The sequence below is a fragment of the Pelodiscus sinensis genome, chromosome 21, assembly GCF_052426305.1.
Source record: "Pelodiscus sinensis isolate ZL-2025 chromosome 21, ASM5242630v1, whole genome shotgun sequence".
Classification (NCBI taxonomy): Eukaryota; Metazoa; Chordata; order Testudines; family Trionychidae; genus Pelodiscus; species Pelodiscus sinensis.
In genome coordinates this window covers 16515597-16533842 of record NC_143072.1, presented here as the reverse complement: position 1 = coordinate 16533842, position 18246 = coordinate 16515597, and the positions used below count along the sequence as shown (strand labels likewise).

The 18246-nt window shown below is 48.8% G+C and overlaps 1 protein-coding gene across 8 annotated transcripts in view; it reads right to left on the bottom strand.

Annotated features, from left to right (window-relative positions):
- CLUH (CLUH binding protein of NUMT mRNA) overlaps window positions 1-18246 on the bottom strand; it is a 66331-nt gene that overhangs the window by 35649 nt on the left and 12436 nt on the right. For 3 of the 8 annotated variants that reach the window (XM_075904868.2, XM_025179296.3, XM_025179297.3), the window contains exons 2-3: window positions 5016-5206; window positions 1109-1280 (exon numbers count right to left, since the gene is read on the bottom strand). In XM_075904868.2, the coding sequence (XP_075760983.2) occupies window positions 1109-1280; window positions 5016-5206 (363 nt within the window). Of the gene's footprint in view, window positions 1-1108; window positions 1281-5015; window positions 5207-15496; window positions 16659-16686; window positions 16709-16754; window positions 16972-18246 lie in introns of those variants that run through there. The other 5 variants (XM_075904869.2, XM_075904870.2, XM_075904871.2 and 2 more) reach the window with 5 other exon arrangements.

The following is an 18246-nucleotide window of genomic DNA, read 5'->3' as shown; positions in this document are numbered from 1 at the left end:
CTGCCTCCTCCCCCCGCATGATGCTACGGCATGACCAGGCACGTCTGCCTGCAAGGTCTCACCCACCTTGCCGCATCAGTAAAGTGTCTGTGCTTCACTTGGAAAGGAAGCGAAGCCCGTGGTTCCAAACACCAATAACCAGGTTTGTTTAAAACAGGAGTGGGCACATACCGGCCCATGGGCAGGATCCGGTCTGCCAGGGTTAGCCGCTGGCAGGCCACCACGCTGCCATATTTCCCTGTACCTCCACAGGTACGGAGATCACAGCTCCTGTTAGTTGCGGATTGCCGTTCCCAACCTGAGAGCTGCGATTGCCTGTTCCTGCAAAGGTGCAGGGAAATATATTGGCAGTGGCCCAGCAGGGATTAACCCTGGTGAACTGCCGCTGTTTGATTGCCCACCCCTAGTTTAAAGGACGACACAGAGAGAATTGGACTCTTCACTGTTCTGCTGTCGGAATAAGGGATGTGAATGGTTAACATCACCCTTACCAGGTGATGTTCACCGGTTACAGTTCACTGGTGGGATTAACTGATTAATCGGGATTTTGCATCCCTATAAGGGGCAACCATGAAGTGGCATTTTCCCTTGGATACTTGGTATATTTGGCACTGGTGAAGGCCACCCGACATAGATGGAGTGGCTGCCCACCCAGGGCCTTACTTCCTTCATAGGATCAACCTCACCTTTTGCAGATGCTACCTGGGAGTCACCAGTCTGCCAGTGACCTAGCCCTTCTCCTGGTGCACACCCAGCTCAGACTGGGGGACAGGAAGTGACCCGTGACAGATGCTCCATGGCCTACATAAGATCAGTTCAATCCCAGTCCCATCCCTAAGCACAGAGAGGAGTCATATGGCAAGAATCGCCTCCACTACTGACATTCTTGGGGCCTCGGACTGAATGGGCCATGTAGACTCTGGGACTGATTTTATACTAAGGCTAGGAGGTAGCAGTGGGGATGGAGGGCCCTGCCTTCCTCTCCAGAGATGCCAGTCAATACCCAGCCCTTGTGGGCACTCAGCCTGTAGGAAGACAATCCAGAGGTTTCATTTCTCCATCCCTGACTGTCTCCCCTGCCCCGGACCCCCGTGTTTACGGAACGTGCCTTCCACCACTTTCAGCACCGACCCCTCCTGCAGCCCTTCAATGGTTTTCAGCTCCGCAAAATTATCCAGGACATTCCCATCCAACTGCAGAGAGAAGCAGGTTCGATGGCAGGTGTCCTCTCTGTCCATCAGCACTTGGTGGATCTCCTGCACCATCTCTTGGGGAGAGACCTTAAAAAACCCAACAACAAATGAATGCAAGTCGTTACATGCGCAGCACCACCCTCTTCCTGTCTCCGCGCCCAAACAGCACTCAGAAAGGAGGTGACTGATTTTGGGGGGGGGGGGGAAGAGTTAGACTGGTCTCTGCCATCCTACTTACCAAGGCAGCATGCCAGCAAGTTACAAGGTTTTAGTGTTTCCAGGGATGTCTTCAAGGGGAGCGCTGGCACGCAGCACCGCTCTGGGGCAGCCTGGGGTTCCTAACTCCCAGGCACGGTCTCCCCCATAGCCCCTTTGCAATGTAGCAGGGGTTGGCTGTGGGGCACTTGTGGCCCCTCTGCACTCTCAGGAGCTTGGGCAGGTGGGATTTAAGCCTCCCTCCTGGCTCTCGGCTTGGTGGAGGGGAGAAACATTCCCACATTGCACCGCTTCCCCTCGTACCTCCCCACATATCGGCCAAGGTGGTTCCAACCCACGGAACCATGGAGCAGGAGCACATCATGGCTGCGTTTTTCAAACAACGGGTCATGACCCAGGACGAGGGCGTGGAATGTCGGGAGCTGGGTCTCGTTGCTGCAGGGAAAATCAGGTGACTGGGGGGGAGGCAAGGCAGCTCCCTGCCTGTCCTGGCACTGCAGACTGTGCTGTGCCTCAGAAGTGGTCAGCAGCAGGCCTGGCTCCTAGGTGAGGGGGAAGAGGGCTCCGCACACTGCCCCTTCCCTGAGCACTAGCTCCGCACTTCCATTGGCTGGGAATCTGCTGCTGGCTGCTTCTGGCGGCAGCATGGTCCGCGGTGCCGGGAGAGGCAGGAAGCTGCCTTAGCCCCGCCTACTGCACTGCTGACCAGGAGCCGCTCAAGGTAAACCCCTCCTGCCCCAGCCCTGACCCCCTCCCAAAGCCGGAGCCCCCTCCTACACTGAAAAGTTCATTCTCAGCCCCACCCCGGAGCCAAATTACGTTGGGTCACAGGTATCAATTTTTCTTCAACTGGGTCATGAGGAAAAAAGTTTGAAAATCGCTGCACTAGGGTACTGGGTGTTTATGGCTACAAAAAGTAGACAAGTTCAGATTCCAACAACATTAAGCATTTGGGGCCAGATTTGTAAGGATGCCAAAGGCAAAATGGATAATTAGGAACCAAGCCTGCTATTTCCTCATTTAATTTGCTTTGCACACACTCTGGCGGGTTAGGCATGTAGAACCACACGGTATCTTGTGGGGAAATTGAGCCTTTCCAGCCTGCAGCTTCAGCAACAGAAACAGCTCTCTTGGCTGGTGGGCTTGGCCTACCAAGGCGCCTCTCAAACCCTTCTGCCCCATTTCAAACCTCCTGAAGGCCATTCCCGAGCTATGCAGCCCCAGGATGGTTTACATAAGCTGCTGTAAATAGCAGAGCCTGCTATTATTAGCCCATAAAACCTAACAGCCAAAAGGAATTAAAGGAAAAAGGAGCTCTGTGAAGACTCATCTGCTTGTGCTGGGGAAATCATTTAACCGCATTTTCTGCCAGTCACGGGTAGTTACAGTTCCCCCGTCATTTAGCGACTCGGAGGCCGCCAGAAAAAAGCTTTCCCTAGGCTGTTTTCAGGCAACTATCGCGCCAAAGAGTAACGGCAGCCGAGCATGTCGAAGCCCATCCGGATCTGCGGGGGATCGACATTCGTCCGTGAGTCACATGCGAGGGCTAGTCATCAAACTGCTCATCTCAAAGGAGCTTCTGTAACTCCTCTGCCCTGCCAGCCAGAAGCAGGAATTCCCCGTCACTCCCTGTCAGAGCGCATTTTTGCGCACCGCCCCTGAAGCACCTCGCTTGGGAAAGTCAGCCTGCCCGAAGAGACCGTGGCTTGTCTTCTGAGGGACCCGGCGCAAGTGTCAGCAGCAACGGACAGTTTTACATCACTGCCCACTCGCTTGATGCAGCGGCTTGACCAGGCACCTCTGTCTGAGAAGGTCTCACGCCCTGCCTAACGGCTGTGCTGCCTACGCTTTCCTTCGGAAGGAAACAAAGCCCATGAGCCCAAACTTCAGCTCCTCTCGGCAGAGGAGTTCGGGGGGGAGGGGGGGGAAGGGGAAATCCCCTCCTTTACAGAGGCCGCCCCTGCTGCTAGGGACTGGCCCACTTTCCATAGCCTCCTGGCCCCTTCTCTGGAGCAAGGCAGAGGAACCTTCCCCACCACACGGCAGCTCTCAGCTTCATCCCTCAACGCCACGCAGGCTGGCAGGTGAGCAGCCAGGCACGGAGCAGCTAGTTCGACCCAACCTGCCCAGCCCGACTTTGCCTCCCATGAGCTCATGTTGCCTCTCCAAGTTCAGGACCTGGAATGAGTGTTCACTTTGGAGCCTGTTGTGCACAGCTGGAAAAACAATGGAGGAGAGAGAACAACCAAGGGGGTGCTGGAGAGGGGCACGTGGACTCGGGGTAGCCCCCCATATAAAGCAAAGCCACTGCCTGTACTGACAGGGATGGTAGAGAGGCTAACAATAGGTGCCCAAGCACCACATGCAGGTTGAATCTCTAATCCAGCACCCTTGGGACCTGACTGGTGTTGAACCAGAGAATTTGCTGATCCACAGGAGGTCACTACTGTCTAGCAGCTTTGCCAACACTTCCACTGCTTCCTGGGCTCTTAGAAGACATTGAGGGGTAAATTAGAGCCAAATTACTGCACAGAACCAGTACTTGTGGCTGTAAACAAACTTATGGGACCGCGGGAAACTTGGCCACACCCATAAGTGGACATCTGGCTAATTAAAATCCTGCTGGACCATGGATGTTGCTGGACCAGAGCGTGCCGGACTAGAGAGGTTCCACCTGTCCCAGAGGGAAAGCCACAGTGCTGTAGATGCTCTGAAAAATCAGTTATGTTTCCAGCCATTGGCTTGCTTCCCCCCCCCCCCCCCCCCAGGATCCAGTGTACAACATCCTCCTTGGCTCAGGGTCAGCTAAGCCTCCACAGGCTTGCACCAGTCAGCCCCCAAGACTGCAGCTCCCATTGCCTGGCCAACCTCCTTTCTTCCCCTTTGCATTGTCCCAACGCCGCCACCTCGTCAGCCTTCTTGCTGCAGCTCTGTGCCACTGTCCTCAGGGAGAGGGAAAGCAGCCAACCGGGGAGAGACAAGCGTCTTTATGACCATGAGATTCTGGGTAAATAAAGCGTAGCTCTGCCAAAACATCTGCCCAGTCACTTGTTCTTCCCCCTTTACTTATTGGGAGAGAAGGTAGGAGGCGCATGCCCCTACCTCAAAGGCTTCTGAGTTAGCTCTTGCCACACAACGTATGTCAGGGTAGGCAGATCTCAAGGAAACAAAGCTCTAACTAGAATGTGAAAGATTAACTGATGGGGGCTGGAGCGCCTCCCCCCTTAACCAGTTAACCAACCAGTTAACCATCACGTTTAACCAGATAGCCAATTAAACAGGATTTTACTTCTAGTTTCTAACCTGAGCCCTGCCACTGCTTTTCCTGCCATCCCCTGACGACCCAAGCAAGCGATTTAATCTCCCTCTGGCTCCCCTCATATCTAGGGACCTACCTTCCTCGCTCACACAGGAGCCTGGAGAGGATTAGTTAGCATTTGTAACAGTGCGAGTGTCACGTCACATGCTGGCATAAATGATTTCCACACAAGCCAGCCAGTATCCACCAATCCCTTTCCAGCCCGTGTCTGTTCCTCAGAACCGCCTCCTTCTCCCCCATTCTGACCTCAGCTAGCTCTAAACCGCATCGCTTCAAAGGCCACTCACCTGCAGGGAAAAAGGCTCTATCCCTGGAGCGCAGATCTTGACGGTGAAGCCGGTGTCCTGGATGACGATCACTTCCTGGTCATTCCCCTCGTCCCCATGGTCCACCTCCTCGTGGCCATTCTGCCGGCTCTCCTCCTGGAGCGGCTCGTGTGAGCCGTCGCCGTTTGTTAAAGCCATGCCAGACGGGTGTTCTAGTCACCACATGGAAGAGAAGAGAGAGATTTACGTCTGAGGCTCACACAACGAAGCCAGCCGCCCTGGCTTGCTTAACGCACCACCCCACCACAAGCTGGGGATCTCCATTTCAAAGGTGTAAACAATCTGTAGTTAAAAAAAAAAAAAAAAAAAAAAAAAAAGAGCAAGTCACTGGATTTTTTTTCATTCAGTTGGTGTTTACCAGACATAGGTGTGCCGTACCTTACCTCTTGCACACGTAACACCCTTTCCCTTGCCTGAGGGGTACACATGTGCCTATGAGAACAGAATCAGGAAGGAGGGGAGAGAAGAAAACAGGGAGAATAGTTCAGCTTAGAACACGTTCAGTTCAATTTGAAGAACGTTCTTAATTAAAAGAGATGGGTGTGTGGCACTTTACAGCCCAAGGGCTGCAGTCCCTTACGCACCTACCAGTTATATGGGCTCTTACAAACCTCTTCTTGCTGTCCTAATCAGCTACAAAGAGGGCAGCTGCATTGCCAACCCTGCACATAACGTGGAGCCCAAGCTACTCTGCAGAAACACAAAGCGCTCCCACGCCCCTGTACGCGTCACCCAACTTTCTATATTTTAGAAGTACTTTGCAGATGTCTTGGAGTCCGAGGAGAGAGAGAGAGAGGGAGAGAGAGAGAGACTGCTTGAAGAACAGCACTTCAGCGGACACAAAAATAAAATGACTTGTGGTCCTGCAGTTCCTCCATGCCCACCTTTTTGCTGTGGCTGGGACACAAGACGACTTTCTTAACGAATATCCACAGATACAGAAGCCATCGGGAGTGTGATAATGACAGTCACCTAATCAAATGTTAGGAATCATTAAGAAAGGAAGAGAGAATAAGACAGAATATCTCAATGCCTCTCTAAATCCATGGTGCGCCCACATCTTGAATACTGCATGCAGATGTGGTCACCTCATGTCAAAAAAAGGTTGTCTTGGCATAGGAAAAGTTAAGAAAAGAGCAACAAAAATTATTAGGGATATAGAACAGCTCCCACAAGAGGAAAGATTACTAAGACTGGGACTTTTCAGCTTGGAAAAGAGATGACGCGGGGGGATATGATAGGTCTATAAAGTCATGACTGGTGTGGAAAAAGTGAATAAAGAAAAGTTATTTACTCCTTCTCATAACACAAGAGCTAGGAGTATGAAATTAATAGGTAGCAGATTTAAAAACAAACAAATAGGAAGTATTTTTTCACACAACACAGAGTCAACCTGTGGAACTCCTTGCCAGAGGATGCTATGAAGGCCAAGATTATAACAGGGTTAAACAAAAGCTAGATAAATTCATGGATGATAGGTCCTTCAATGGCTATTAGCCAGGATGGGAAGGGATGGTGTCCCTAGCTTCCGTTTGTCAGAAGCTGGGAATGGGCAACAGGGGAGGGATCACTTGATGACTGCCTGCTCTATTCATTCCCTCTGGTGCACCTGGCACTGAACAGTGTCAGAAGGCACCGGGCTAGATGGACCGTTGATCTGACCCAGTCCGGCTGTTCTTATGTTCAAGATCCATAGTGCTATTGAATGGTCTCTTAGAGAGTTGTGTTAATTCTTGAACTGTCGGGATTTCACGAGACTGGGCAGAACACTAAGTAATGTGCTTAAGGGGGGGGGACACTCCTGGCCTGGTCACGAAGAAAGGGCTAGTCTGGTTAATCTAACAACAGAGCTACACAATTTTTCTGAGTCAAAATAGGCTGTTTCCTCAAAGCTGGAAGATTTTGCCAGCAGCACATCAGTCTCAGTAAAGTTTTATCTGGACAGCTTAAGGAGAGACACTGTCACCTTGTAGCCTAGTGGTTAAGGAACTGACCGGGGATGTGGGAGAGCCAGGCACAATTCCCTGCTCTGTCTGATTCAGAGGGATCTAGGATGAAGAACTTCTGTTCTCGTGCCCTCCTTACCACGAGAGAGGCCCCTTCCCACATTGGAAAACTTTTCTTCCCAAACAAAACACCACAAAACTCAGTGTTTTCCATTGTTCCAATGAAAACAAATGTCAAAACCTGCTGTGAAATGAAATTGTCACCCTCTTACTCAACTGGTTTAGACATGGCTATTGTTCCTAGGGAGTTAGCACTCTGTATATATCATAACATTTATCTAAACGACTTACCCAGCCATTCATCTGCATAGGATTCAGATGAGGACAAGCATCGTGACATTCAAAACCAAATGTGGTCATCTGCCAGGCTAGCCCCAAAGTGTCAGCTCCTACTGTAGCCCAAGATGGTCATGTAACCAATGTTCCCCAAACGCTTGGGTGGCCGCTCAGAGGAGATGCAAATGCTGCCCAGCTGATTGGCAGAGCGCCCACAGCTAGGTGTTTTTCTACTGGTGGTGCACACCCACACATGCCTTGGTGCATGTATAAAATTATTCCACACATGGATGGAAAAGACTGGATGGAACATTGACTAACCCCTCAGCTGCTCACTTTTACCATCCGGATAAACAGGGATAAAAATATTTACTTGTCTGCCTTTGGAAGGTGCCACAAGAGTTAAGTAGCTAAGGCCAGCAACGTTCTCTCTCATAGGATTATTATTCGGGTGTTCTGGCTCCAGATGAAGATCACTGGTAATTTATTGGCCGCCTACTTGCAGATGACTGTCAAGGTCAAATTACAACAGAAAGCGAGTGCGAGAGATATGACAGGAACCAATTTCTCCCTCTCCAGCGGGACTGGGTAAAGAGCACAGCTGCTTTCGCAGCCTCTGGGGCCCATCAGCAGGGGCTGCCCAGATGCTAATGTTTAGTGGCCCTACCATGAGTGCTGGGCTTGAACCGAAACCCATGAGCTGAGCAGACTACAGGCTCTACTAGGATTCTGACAAGCCCAAGCCAGGCTGGGAAAGAGGAACAGATGCAAGCAAAGGTGCCCTGACAAGCTGAGCCTTTGAAAGGCAAGCCTCCCTTTCCCCCCTTGTTACATCTGCGGGTATCGCCAGAGCTCCCCTTATACAGCCTGGTGCCCAGGGGGATGAGGTCACAGATTCCCACTGAACTGCTACCTCTGGGGTTAATAGCACAGCTGACAGCACTAGTCCTCCCCTGCCACATGTCCCAGGCTCCAGAAGTCAGGCTAAGGGCTGGGCTTGTTGCACTTTAGCACACGTGGAGGTAGGGAGCTATTATCCTATTGCTGAACTATTATCTGTGGTTTGTAACCTATCCTTTAAATCGGCTTCCGTACCTAATGACTGGAAGGTAGCCAACGTGACACAATATTTAAAAAGGGTTCTAAAGGCGATCCTGGCAATTACAGACCAGTAAACCTAACTTCAGTACCGGGCAAATTAGTCGAAATAATAGTAAAGAATAAAATTGTGAAGCATGTAGAAAAACATAATTTGTTGGACAAAAGTCAACATGGTTTCTGTAAAGGGAAATCCTGCCTTACTAATCTATTAGAGTTCTTTGAAGTGGTTAACAGACATGCAGCAAGGGGGATCCAGTAGATATAGTATAATTAGATTTTCAGAAAGACTTTGACAAGGTCCCTCACCAAAGGCTCTTGTGTAAACTACATGGCCATGGGATAAGAGGGAAGGTCCTTTCTTGGATTGAGAACTGGTTAAAAGACAGGAAACAAAGGGTAGGAATAAATGGTAAATTTTCAGAATGGAGAGGGGTAACTAGTGGTGTACCCCAAGGGTCAGTCCTGGGACCAATCCTTTTCAACTTATTCATAAATGATCTGGAGAAAGGGGTAAGCAGTGAGGTGGTAAAGTTTGCAGATGATACCAAACTGTTTAGGATAGTCAAGACAGAAGCAGACTGTGAGGGACTCCAAAAAGATCTCACCAAACTGAGTGATTGGGCAACAAAATGGCAAATGAAATTTAATGTGGATAAGTGTAAAGTAATGCACATCGGGAAAAATAACCCCAACTATACGTACAGTATGATGGGGGCTAATTTGGCTATGACAAATCAGGAAAGAGATCCTGGAGTTCTGGTGGACAGTTCTCTGAAAACTTCCACACAGTGTGCAGCGGAGGTCAAAAAGGCAAATAGGATGCTAGGAATTATTAAGAAAGGGATAGAAAATAAGACCCAGAATATCTTACTGCCCCTGTATAAAACTATGGTACACCCACATCTTGAATACTGTGTACATATGTGTTCTCCTCACCTCAAAAAAGATATTTTGGCCTTGGAAAGAAAAGGGAAACTAAAATGATTAGGGGTTTGGAACAGGTCCCATATGAGGAGAGACTGGGACTTTTCAGTTTAGAAAAGAGGAGACGGAGGGGGGATATGATAGAGGTCTATAAAATCATGAGTGGTGTGGAGAGGGCGGATAAAGAAAAGTTATTTATTAGTTCCCATAACAGAAGAACTAGAGGACACCAAATGAAATTAATGGGTAGCAGGTTTAAAACTAATAAAAGAAAGTTCTTCTTCACACAGCATGTAGTCAACCTGTGGAACTCCTTGCCAGAGGAGGCTGTGAAGGCTAGGATTATAACAGAGTTTAAAGAGAAGCTAGATAATTTCATGGAGGTTAGGTCCATAAAAGGCTATTAGCCAGAGGATAGAATTGGTGTCCCTGGCCACTGTTTGTCAGAGGCTGGAGAAGGATGGCAGGAGACAAATCGCTTAATCATTGTCTTCAGTCCACCCTCTCTGGGGCACCTGGTGCTGGCCACTGTCGGCAGACAGGATACTGGGCTAGATGGACCTTTGGTCTGACCCAGTACGGCCGTTCTTATGTATGTTCTTATGTAGGGAGGCGGGGCTTATCCCTAAGCGTGCTACAGTAGGCACCATGTAGGACAGGCTATGTTAGAATTAGGGGAACTTGCACTCAGGGCAGCAATGGGTCACCAGACACACACAGCAGTCTTGACATTCTCCCACCCTGAAGATCTTGCTTGCAGCCCTGGCAAACCACATGGGCTGGATCTTGTAGTGCCAGTAAGCATTAAACGGACTCCTCTCTGCTGCCCCTCCTCATCCCATGGCTTTACCAATTCATATTCTTTCCTAGTGGCCAAAGCAGCCCTGGGCTGGAGAAATCCGTGCCTGCAGCCGCCAGGGCAGGCGGGTAGTCTGGTCTAGTCCAGCCGGGCTGGAGCGCCCTCGCTCCCATATGCTCCTTGTTCAGTCCGTTATCCAGTTAAACACCACATTTAACGGGTTAACCAATGAAATGGGATTGTACATCCCTAGTGAGAGACCACCTTGCGCACAACTTCTCGGTGGGGTTGATGGGAGGTGGGCATGCACACGTGTGCAGAGCCTCAAATGAGTTGATTATAGCATCAGTGGATTCTGGCGTGAGGGGATGGAATGAGGCCTGCTAGGCTAAGTCCACATGGTTTGCCAGGGCTGCAAGCAAGAGCTGGGCTACCTGCCTGCCCAGCTCCTATTACACTTTCAATGGAGAGCCGCAGCGGGGGTAGGTCCCAGATCCGTCACAAGCCAGGACTGAGCCAGGCTGCTGGCCAGCCTGCTAAAAAATTTACTGGAGGTGTAGGGGTGGGGGGGAAATGCATGTAGTCTGTATCATTAACCTATAAAGACAGGACTTTGCAGCGCTTTAAAGACTAACAAGATGGTTTATCTTGTTAGTCTTTAAAGTGCTGCATAGTCCTGTCTTTTGTTTCAGCTAGACCAGGCTAACATGGCTACATCTCTACTACTATTAACCTATAAACTTTTGCTTATCGGTTAATCGACTACACTATTACATCCCTACCTCTCACACAGCTTTGTGGTCACAACTGTTGGTTATAACCTCTTGGCTCTTATTACAGGATTTAAAGGGACACGATACACATACAGCAAAAATCCTCTCCCTCTGACCCTTCCCTCATAGGCTCTTCTAAAGTGACTGAACCATGCTTTCTTTGAGCAAACACTTCCGCTCTATCAAAATATTCTGGGGGCACTGGCTCACATCATAAACCTCATCAGTGTTCAGGTTCGGCTGGCCACTATGTTGAAAAAACAAGCAAACTAAAAGTGTTAGGGTGAAAACACAACTCTTCAGAGGAACAGAGAACACTGCAGTACTTGATCAAATTACATGTCACACCAGGTGTGACAGCTTAAGTAGAGTTTATCTACTCACAGAGACAAACAAAAATAGAGACACAAGACACCGTATTATGATTATCTCTATTTGTACTCACCACACAGGTGAGGTAGTCACCTCACAAAAACAATTAGATCAAGGTCCTTGCCAAGGTGTAATTTAAATATCTGAATTTGAATACCACTTCCTGTAAGTGAGAGAGGTAGTGGAACATCAGCGATTTAGTTCTGCAATGTTCAGACAAGCCAGAGAAGTGTCAAACAGCTAACTCAGTGATTTTCAATCTGCGGTCCATGGACCCATGGGGGGAAGGGGAAAGTGTCTGCAGACAATGTCTAACAATGGCAAAAAGTTCAGCACATGTATTTGAAATTGTTTAGGGGGTCTTCAAATGAAAAAAAAATTGAACACCATTGAGCTAAGCCATTCTGTTACTTTCCGGTGCCTTATAATAGAAACACTTTGCTGCAGACTTCATCCTTAGGCTTAAGACATAGAAACATAAAAGCTGCCACACGCTAACCTACCGAGCAGTTTCACTCTAAACTTTTACTGTCAAAATAAAGTGCAGGTTTTGTTTTTAGAATCCCCTTATCTGCATTTAGCACTGCTACCAGCAGACTGTTCCAGACGAAGGCATTCAAGGCCTACTCTGTTCTTAATCAGCTTAAACATGAGCCTGTCACCACTGTGATTCCAGGTTCATTTTAAGGCTACAAACATGTCTACACAGTCGGATTTGGCTTCCAAATGCCAAACACTTGTCTTGCTTTCAGGTATGTCTGCAAACTGAAAAGGCACATTTGGCACAGAGATAAAAACAAGAACGAACGCCATCACACTAAAAGCATTCCCACCATCTCACTACCAAGATGGCATTCAGGACCAAAATTCACTGGTGTTAAACTGCTGTATATATATGAAACAACAGTAACAGGGCAAAAATGTGGTTACTGCAGATTCGCAGGGGAAGTGCAGAATCTTAGAGCTCGGGACTTTTTTTTTTTTTTTAAACTTTTGTTCAATAATCTGGGTGGAAGCAGAAGCCTGACTGGATTTTCACACTGATCCCAGGTTTAAACCTAGTTAGTGTCAGTTTTCAGAAAGAAGCTGAATGGGCGGGGGGACAGGAACACCACAAACCTGCTCTCCAAAGCATTTCCACTCAGAACAAAAGCCAGCATGTCCACCAAGCACCTCAGCACCTTTCAGCAACAAGCTGATCACATCTGGCCTGAGTTTTAAATAAACATGTTATTTTTAAAGACCGGTGGTTATCACAGCCCACACAGGCGGGCTACTGCAACATCTCCGGCTGTTTTACCGCTAGGGCCAGCACCTCGCATGGAGACTACCAGGCTGAGGAGCAAGAAATGCAAATAAGATCCCACAGAGAGTTCCAAGACCAGATATCACAGTAGCTCAGCTCCTGTGCTTTATGGCATCACACCAGAACCCTCCACTAAGTCAGCCCGCTTGGTGTGTGGGACCTACCGAGAGATCTACATCAGGCGCCTCAAACGCCCGGCCCGTGGGCCAGCGTCGACCACAGTGAATGCGCAGTATGAACCCGGACTGGACTCCTGGCTGGTGGTAGGAGGAGGGGTGCTGTCCATTACTGGCTCCCAAGCCCCACCCCTTCCCACCATTGCCCCGCCCGCCCTCTCCCCGCTCACGGCACCCTGTGCCCCCGAGCACACTACTTTGGAGATCACCATGGGGTGAGGGGGAAGCCGGGTGCAGCGCGGCATCAGTGGTCAGGGAAGCAGAGTGAGTGCCCCTGCCCAAGTGCACTCCTCTTCCCTGTGGCGAGTGTGGGGCAGAGGGAGCGAGCGTTGCTGCCATGTGGTGCCAGCGTCCTCCCCTGCCCCCTGCAATCCCCAAAGCTGTGTCCTCAGAGACAGGGTGTCATGTGGGAGAGGGTAGGACAATGGCAGGAAGGGGAGGGGCTTGGGACCAGTAACAGACAGGACCCCCACAGAAGTCCGGGACTGGACTGTGCAATTGTGCTGCCTGGGAACAGCGTGTGGGCTGGGAGTGCGAGACCCCTCATCTAAACTGTGCAGTTATCCAACAGTACCAGCTGTGACTCCTTAGCCATGCTGCCCGACCTAGAGAACTTAACCTTGCCCAGCTCCTAGTTAAAGCACTGGGAAGTGGTGGTGGTGGTGGTGGTGGGGGGGGGGGGGGGGGGAACAGTATCCTGTCCCAGTCGATAGAGCAGTGGTTCTCAAACTTTTCGTTCCCAGACTACATGAAAAATCACTGAGGGTCTCAGCAGATCTGTCCAAATGTTGTTTATACCACTGGTAACTACTGTAAAGCACACTGACTAAACATGCTACATATAAAAAGCCTTAAACACTTTTTTGTTTTACAAATCAAAGCGCACAACTCCTGTTTTAGTATCGGGGGGGGGGGGGGGTCTCCCCCACTACAGCAGCCACAGAGCTGCAGCTGGGAAGTCACTTCTTTCTCTGCCAGCGGCACCTTCCAAATTCCCTCCACCTCCTCTTCTCATCCCAGCACTCCCTTCCACCTACTCCTCCCAAGGTCATGCCTTGCCTCGTCACCTTAGGTGTCAGGCTCCAGACACCTAATTAGTGGTGCTATGCCTCTGAGCCACGCATTAGATGGGCAATCCTTCGCTCTCTCGTGTGTGGTCACTCAGGTGCACCCCTTGGAGGAACTATCCATGGGCCACCTGACCACTGGTGGCCCATGACCCACAGTTTGAGCACCACTGCTACAAAGCTGCTTAGAGGCTGTTTCATCCACAATGGTGCTGATAGCCCTGCCCTAACTTGGCTCCGCGAAGAGGTAAGAGAGCCAAAGACTTACAGAGCTCTTGTTCTTCTGGTCCCTCCCTTTCCCAGGCCTGCCTTTAGTGCAAGACTGTAAAGAACCCTTTGTAATCCATCTCTGGCCTTTGAACAGCATAATCCTATCAGGAGATGCATAAACTGGGGCTGATTTTGCCTACAAATAAAAGGAGTATCAGACTAAATACCTTATTTCTTCTTGCAGAAGTTTGCACACACTCTGGGAGAATCACATATCTTGTGACATTCTGCATGCCCAGGTGATGGCCACATGATAGTTTGCAGAATCACATGAAAGCGCACGTTTATCATGCACCTTTCAAGGCCTCAAGGGCACCATCCTCTCCTCCACCCCCACACCCCTCTGAACATTCTATACCTTTTAGCTGTTAGATCATGCTACCTCTGCAAAAAGAAAAAAATTAAGTTTGATTGTACCCTTCATGCTACATTACACATGTGCAACAAAATTAAAGGTTTTCATATTAATTCATCTATACTGCACATAAGTACACCTTGTGCCTCGATACAGAAAATAAATAGGACCAACCGGTTCTATATGTTGAAGTTAGGTTCATGCATTCATTCACAGATCAGGAACCGCGTAAGAAAAAACACTAATATTGCATTAGCTTACTCTTTTAAAGAGGCAGAATGCAAAACACAAATCCCAATTGGTTGCACAGAGCAAATGTACACTTGGATTTTAAAAACAAGAACAACCACCAGGGACCCTGTACCTAAATATAATTCTGCACAAATTTGCAATTTTTGCACATTATCATGGTACTGTAGTATATACAATCTGCAAATTTTGCACATTACCATAGTGCTGCAGCCATAAGAGACCCACTGTGCATTTCAAATTTCTTAAGAGCTCACAACCTTTCAATTTCATACAGCAGCTATTCCTTAAGGCAGCGTTTCTCCAACTGTGGGTCCTGACCCCCCCAGGGGGTCGTGAGCAACTTAGAGGGAGAGGAGGTTGCAAACAATTTAGAGAGGGGTCACAAGCACCGGGGGGGGGGGGGGGGGGGAAGAGGTTGCGGTATCATAAGGTTGAGAACCCCTGCCTTACTGAGCTCTAGCCACTAGTGAAGTCCAAAGTTTAGATTGCAGTGACTGAGTTCTATGCACAAAGAAAGTTTACTTTCATAAAAAGGAAAAAGGTTTTGTGCAAAAATCCAAAAATGAAGAGTCACCTTGGAGCTGAAAGCATACATGGGATAGATAGTTCAGCCCAAAAGGAAAGTTTTAAGATAGTTAAGGGAATGAACAGAGAGAGTCGATACGGAAATTTGCTTCTTCCCAGCCCGTCCCTGTCCCTCCTCCCTCCCTCCGCAAGGACATACAGAGCACACACACAAAGAATAAAAAGTCATTCCTCAAGCACCTAAAAAACAAAGCTTCCTTCTCCTCCTCTTCTTTTTTTGCTTGGATGGCAGTACATTCACTTCAAGATCAGGATCAAGATTTAATTCACCATCTGGGCCAAGTGTAGGATCGGTCAGTAAGTAATCACAAGTAATCACATGTGTATTCTTATCTGTAATTAGAGATGGCAAGGCCGCCTTTTGGACATTCTGACTTTTCTCTGCCTTTACAGAGGAATTCGATTTAGGCATTTCTACTGTTTCACAGCTTCCTAGCTTAGAAACATTAGTTCTGTGTTTTAATTGGTCACCTGGATCTGCTAAAGACGGCTCCAAAGTTGAGGCTATTTCTCTCTCACAGAGGTCTTGGTTTTGCTGCCAGTCAACAATAGGCATTCTATAGGCCGACGCTCTTTTGTCACCTGGTACTATTGTAACTACAGGCTCTTCTGGGTTGCACGATTTAGAGCCTGGGCCATTGTCCTCAAGTTTCCCACAACTCTGGCAGGCCTCATGTGACGGAGAGTGATTTAACAGCGTAGCTGATCCTCTCTCAAGGTCGACAGGAAGGACAGGCAGTGCAGGAGATGCCTTTGCCTGCTTTAATAAGCTAGCAACAGCAACACGGAGTTCTGAGCAGCTGTTCTCACAGGCCTTCACTGTTTCTTCATCGCCCTTCTCCGTGGGTAAGCCTTGAACACATTCTGGCCATTTGGGCAGATATTCATTCGATGCATTGCTCAGAATAATGTCTGGGTAGAGTGGCATGCACTTGCAAGCTTCCGAGACATCGAGCTTCATTTGGACAGGGGTGGAAACATCAGGAGATGCAGTGCAACTCACAGGCGATGTAGGTAAAAGAGGGGCCCTCTCAGACAAATTAAAGCTGTGGGTCTGGAAGATTAGATCAGTGACATGTCTGCAGCAATTTGCAAAGATGCTGTTTCCCATGGTTCCAGGGGGCACAGATAGAGAAGCAAACTGAAGAAGTAAGTTTTGTTTGCAGTACACAACAAAGACAGGTCTCACGTTGTCAACTGTTCAGACATGTTAACGCTGTCCTGCAGCTAGCTGACCAGATTTTCAAAAAAAATTCTTACTTGAACGCCATGAGATACAAAGCACAAGAATAATTTAGGTAGCCAGCATGCAAAGAGAGAGCAGTAAGGGAACAAAGAAAGTATTCTCTTAAACACTCATCTGTTCCTACCCTTCGAATATCTTAAGTAGAGCTAAGCCTTAGATTCACAATTGTAGGAGTTCTCCCCAAGTTCGTACCAACGACCTTCATCTTCCAAATATCTTTGCAGCTGCCTTCAAAACACCATCTTGCAGAATGCCAGGATATCCACAAAGTAAACGAGAAGTTCCCAAAAGCTGCCTGCTTGCCTCCCCACCCCGGCTCCAGAGATTGGAGAGCAAAGCAGGAGGGAAAGGGAGGAAATCAAAGTTCTTCAAAGTCACAAAGAGAGTGGATTCTAAGCTGACTGCTGGAGCCCAGAAGTGAATTATAAATAGAGCAGTGATAGCAGGCCCTGAACCGATGCAGTATGGGGCGATGTTACGGCATTTCAGTTCTGCCAAGTTTATAAACGAATGGCATGAATAGAATTACAAAACACAGCTAGTTACTATGGCATGCCTAGGCTTATAACGAGCTATCCATACTGAACAGACTGACATAAAAGAGGCTGTGGGGAGTGAACTAGCAGAGTTGCCAAATGAGTTTTCTGGCCCCACAAAATGCCTCTCTTTCAAACTAACTTAAGGAATCCTCAGTAACTTTGCAGGTGGTGTAGATTATAGGTTTTCACCATGTAACAAGAGCACTAAAAACCCTTTGGTCTCAAAAAAGTACAATAGAAATCCAGGTTGACAGACAAGTGTATTCCACATAGCCCAACACCCCCTTGCTCTCTTCCTATCACATATACCCGTTCAGCATAAGCACCACTAACATGTGGGCACACATGCCCCTTTGAAGTGTCTAGAAGACTTTTAAGTATTTTATTTGCTTCTGCAGTGTTACCGGGCAGTTATTTTCCTTTAGAGACATATCCTCTAATGCAGTGGTCTCCAACCTTTTTAAGCACAAGATCAAGTTTTGAATTTAAGTTAATCGGGGGTTTCTGGCCCCTTCCGCACTTACAAAAATGGTTGAAAGTGCAGGAGGTCAGAACTCGGGTAGTCGCATCTCGGGGGCCTCCTGTATTTCCTTAAGATTTTATCAAGAAAGGCAGCATGTGATGGGAACTACCTCCCTTCACCTCACTGGGGGCACCTATAATCTAAAGCAGACCTGGGCAAAATACAGCCCACCAAGCCTGGATCCAACCCATGGAGGCAGCAGAGCACCCCAGACAGGCTCCCCTGCTTGCCCCACAGCCTGCTCAGAAACACTGCTGCTGAGCCTCACTGTGTTTCAAAACTAATCCCAGAGCGGAGGGGGAGAGCTTACCCTGCTCCCAGCACAATCCCATTGGTCGGTTTCAGGCCAGAAACTGGCCAACAGGAGCTGTCTGTTTGAATAACAGGCAGCCAAGAAGAACCATGCCCCTCTCCTCGGGCTCAGTTATTCACACAAGTACATGGCCAGGCAGGCAAACATTTTAAGCTCTGCAGGCAGGCACGTTTGGCTGCTGGCTGGTAAGTCTCCTCGTCAGAGCCTGCCTCGGGCACCCAGCTGCTCCCTTCCCCAACTGTCTGCCCCCTCACTCAGCATACCCAAACCCTCTTCTCTCCTTTTACACCCATACCCCCTCCTAGATCT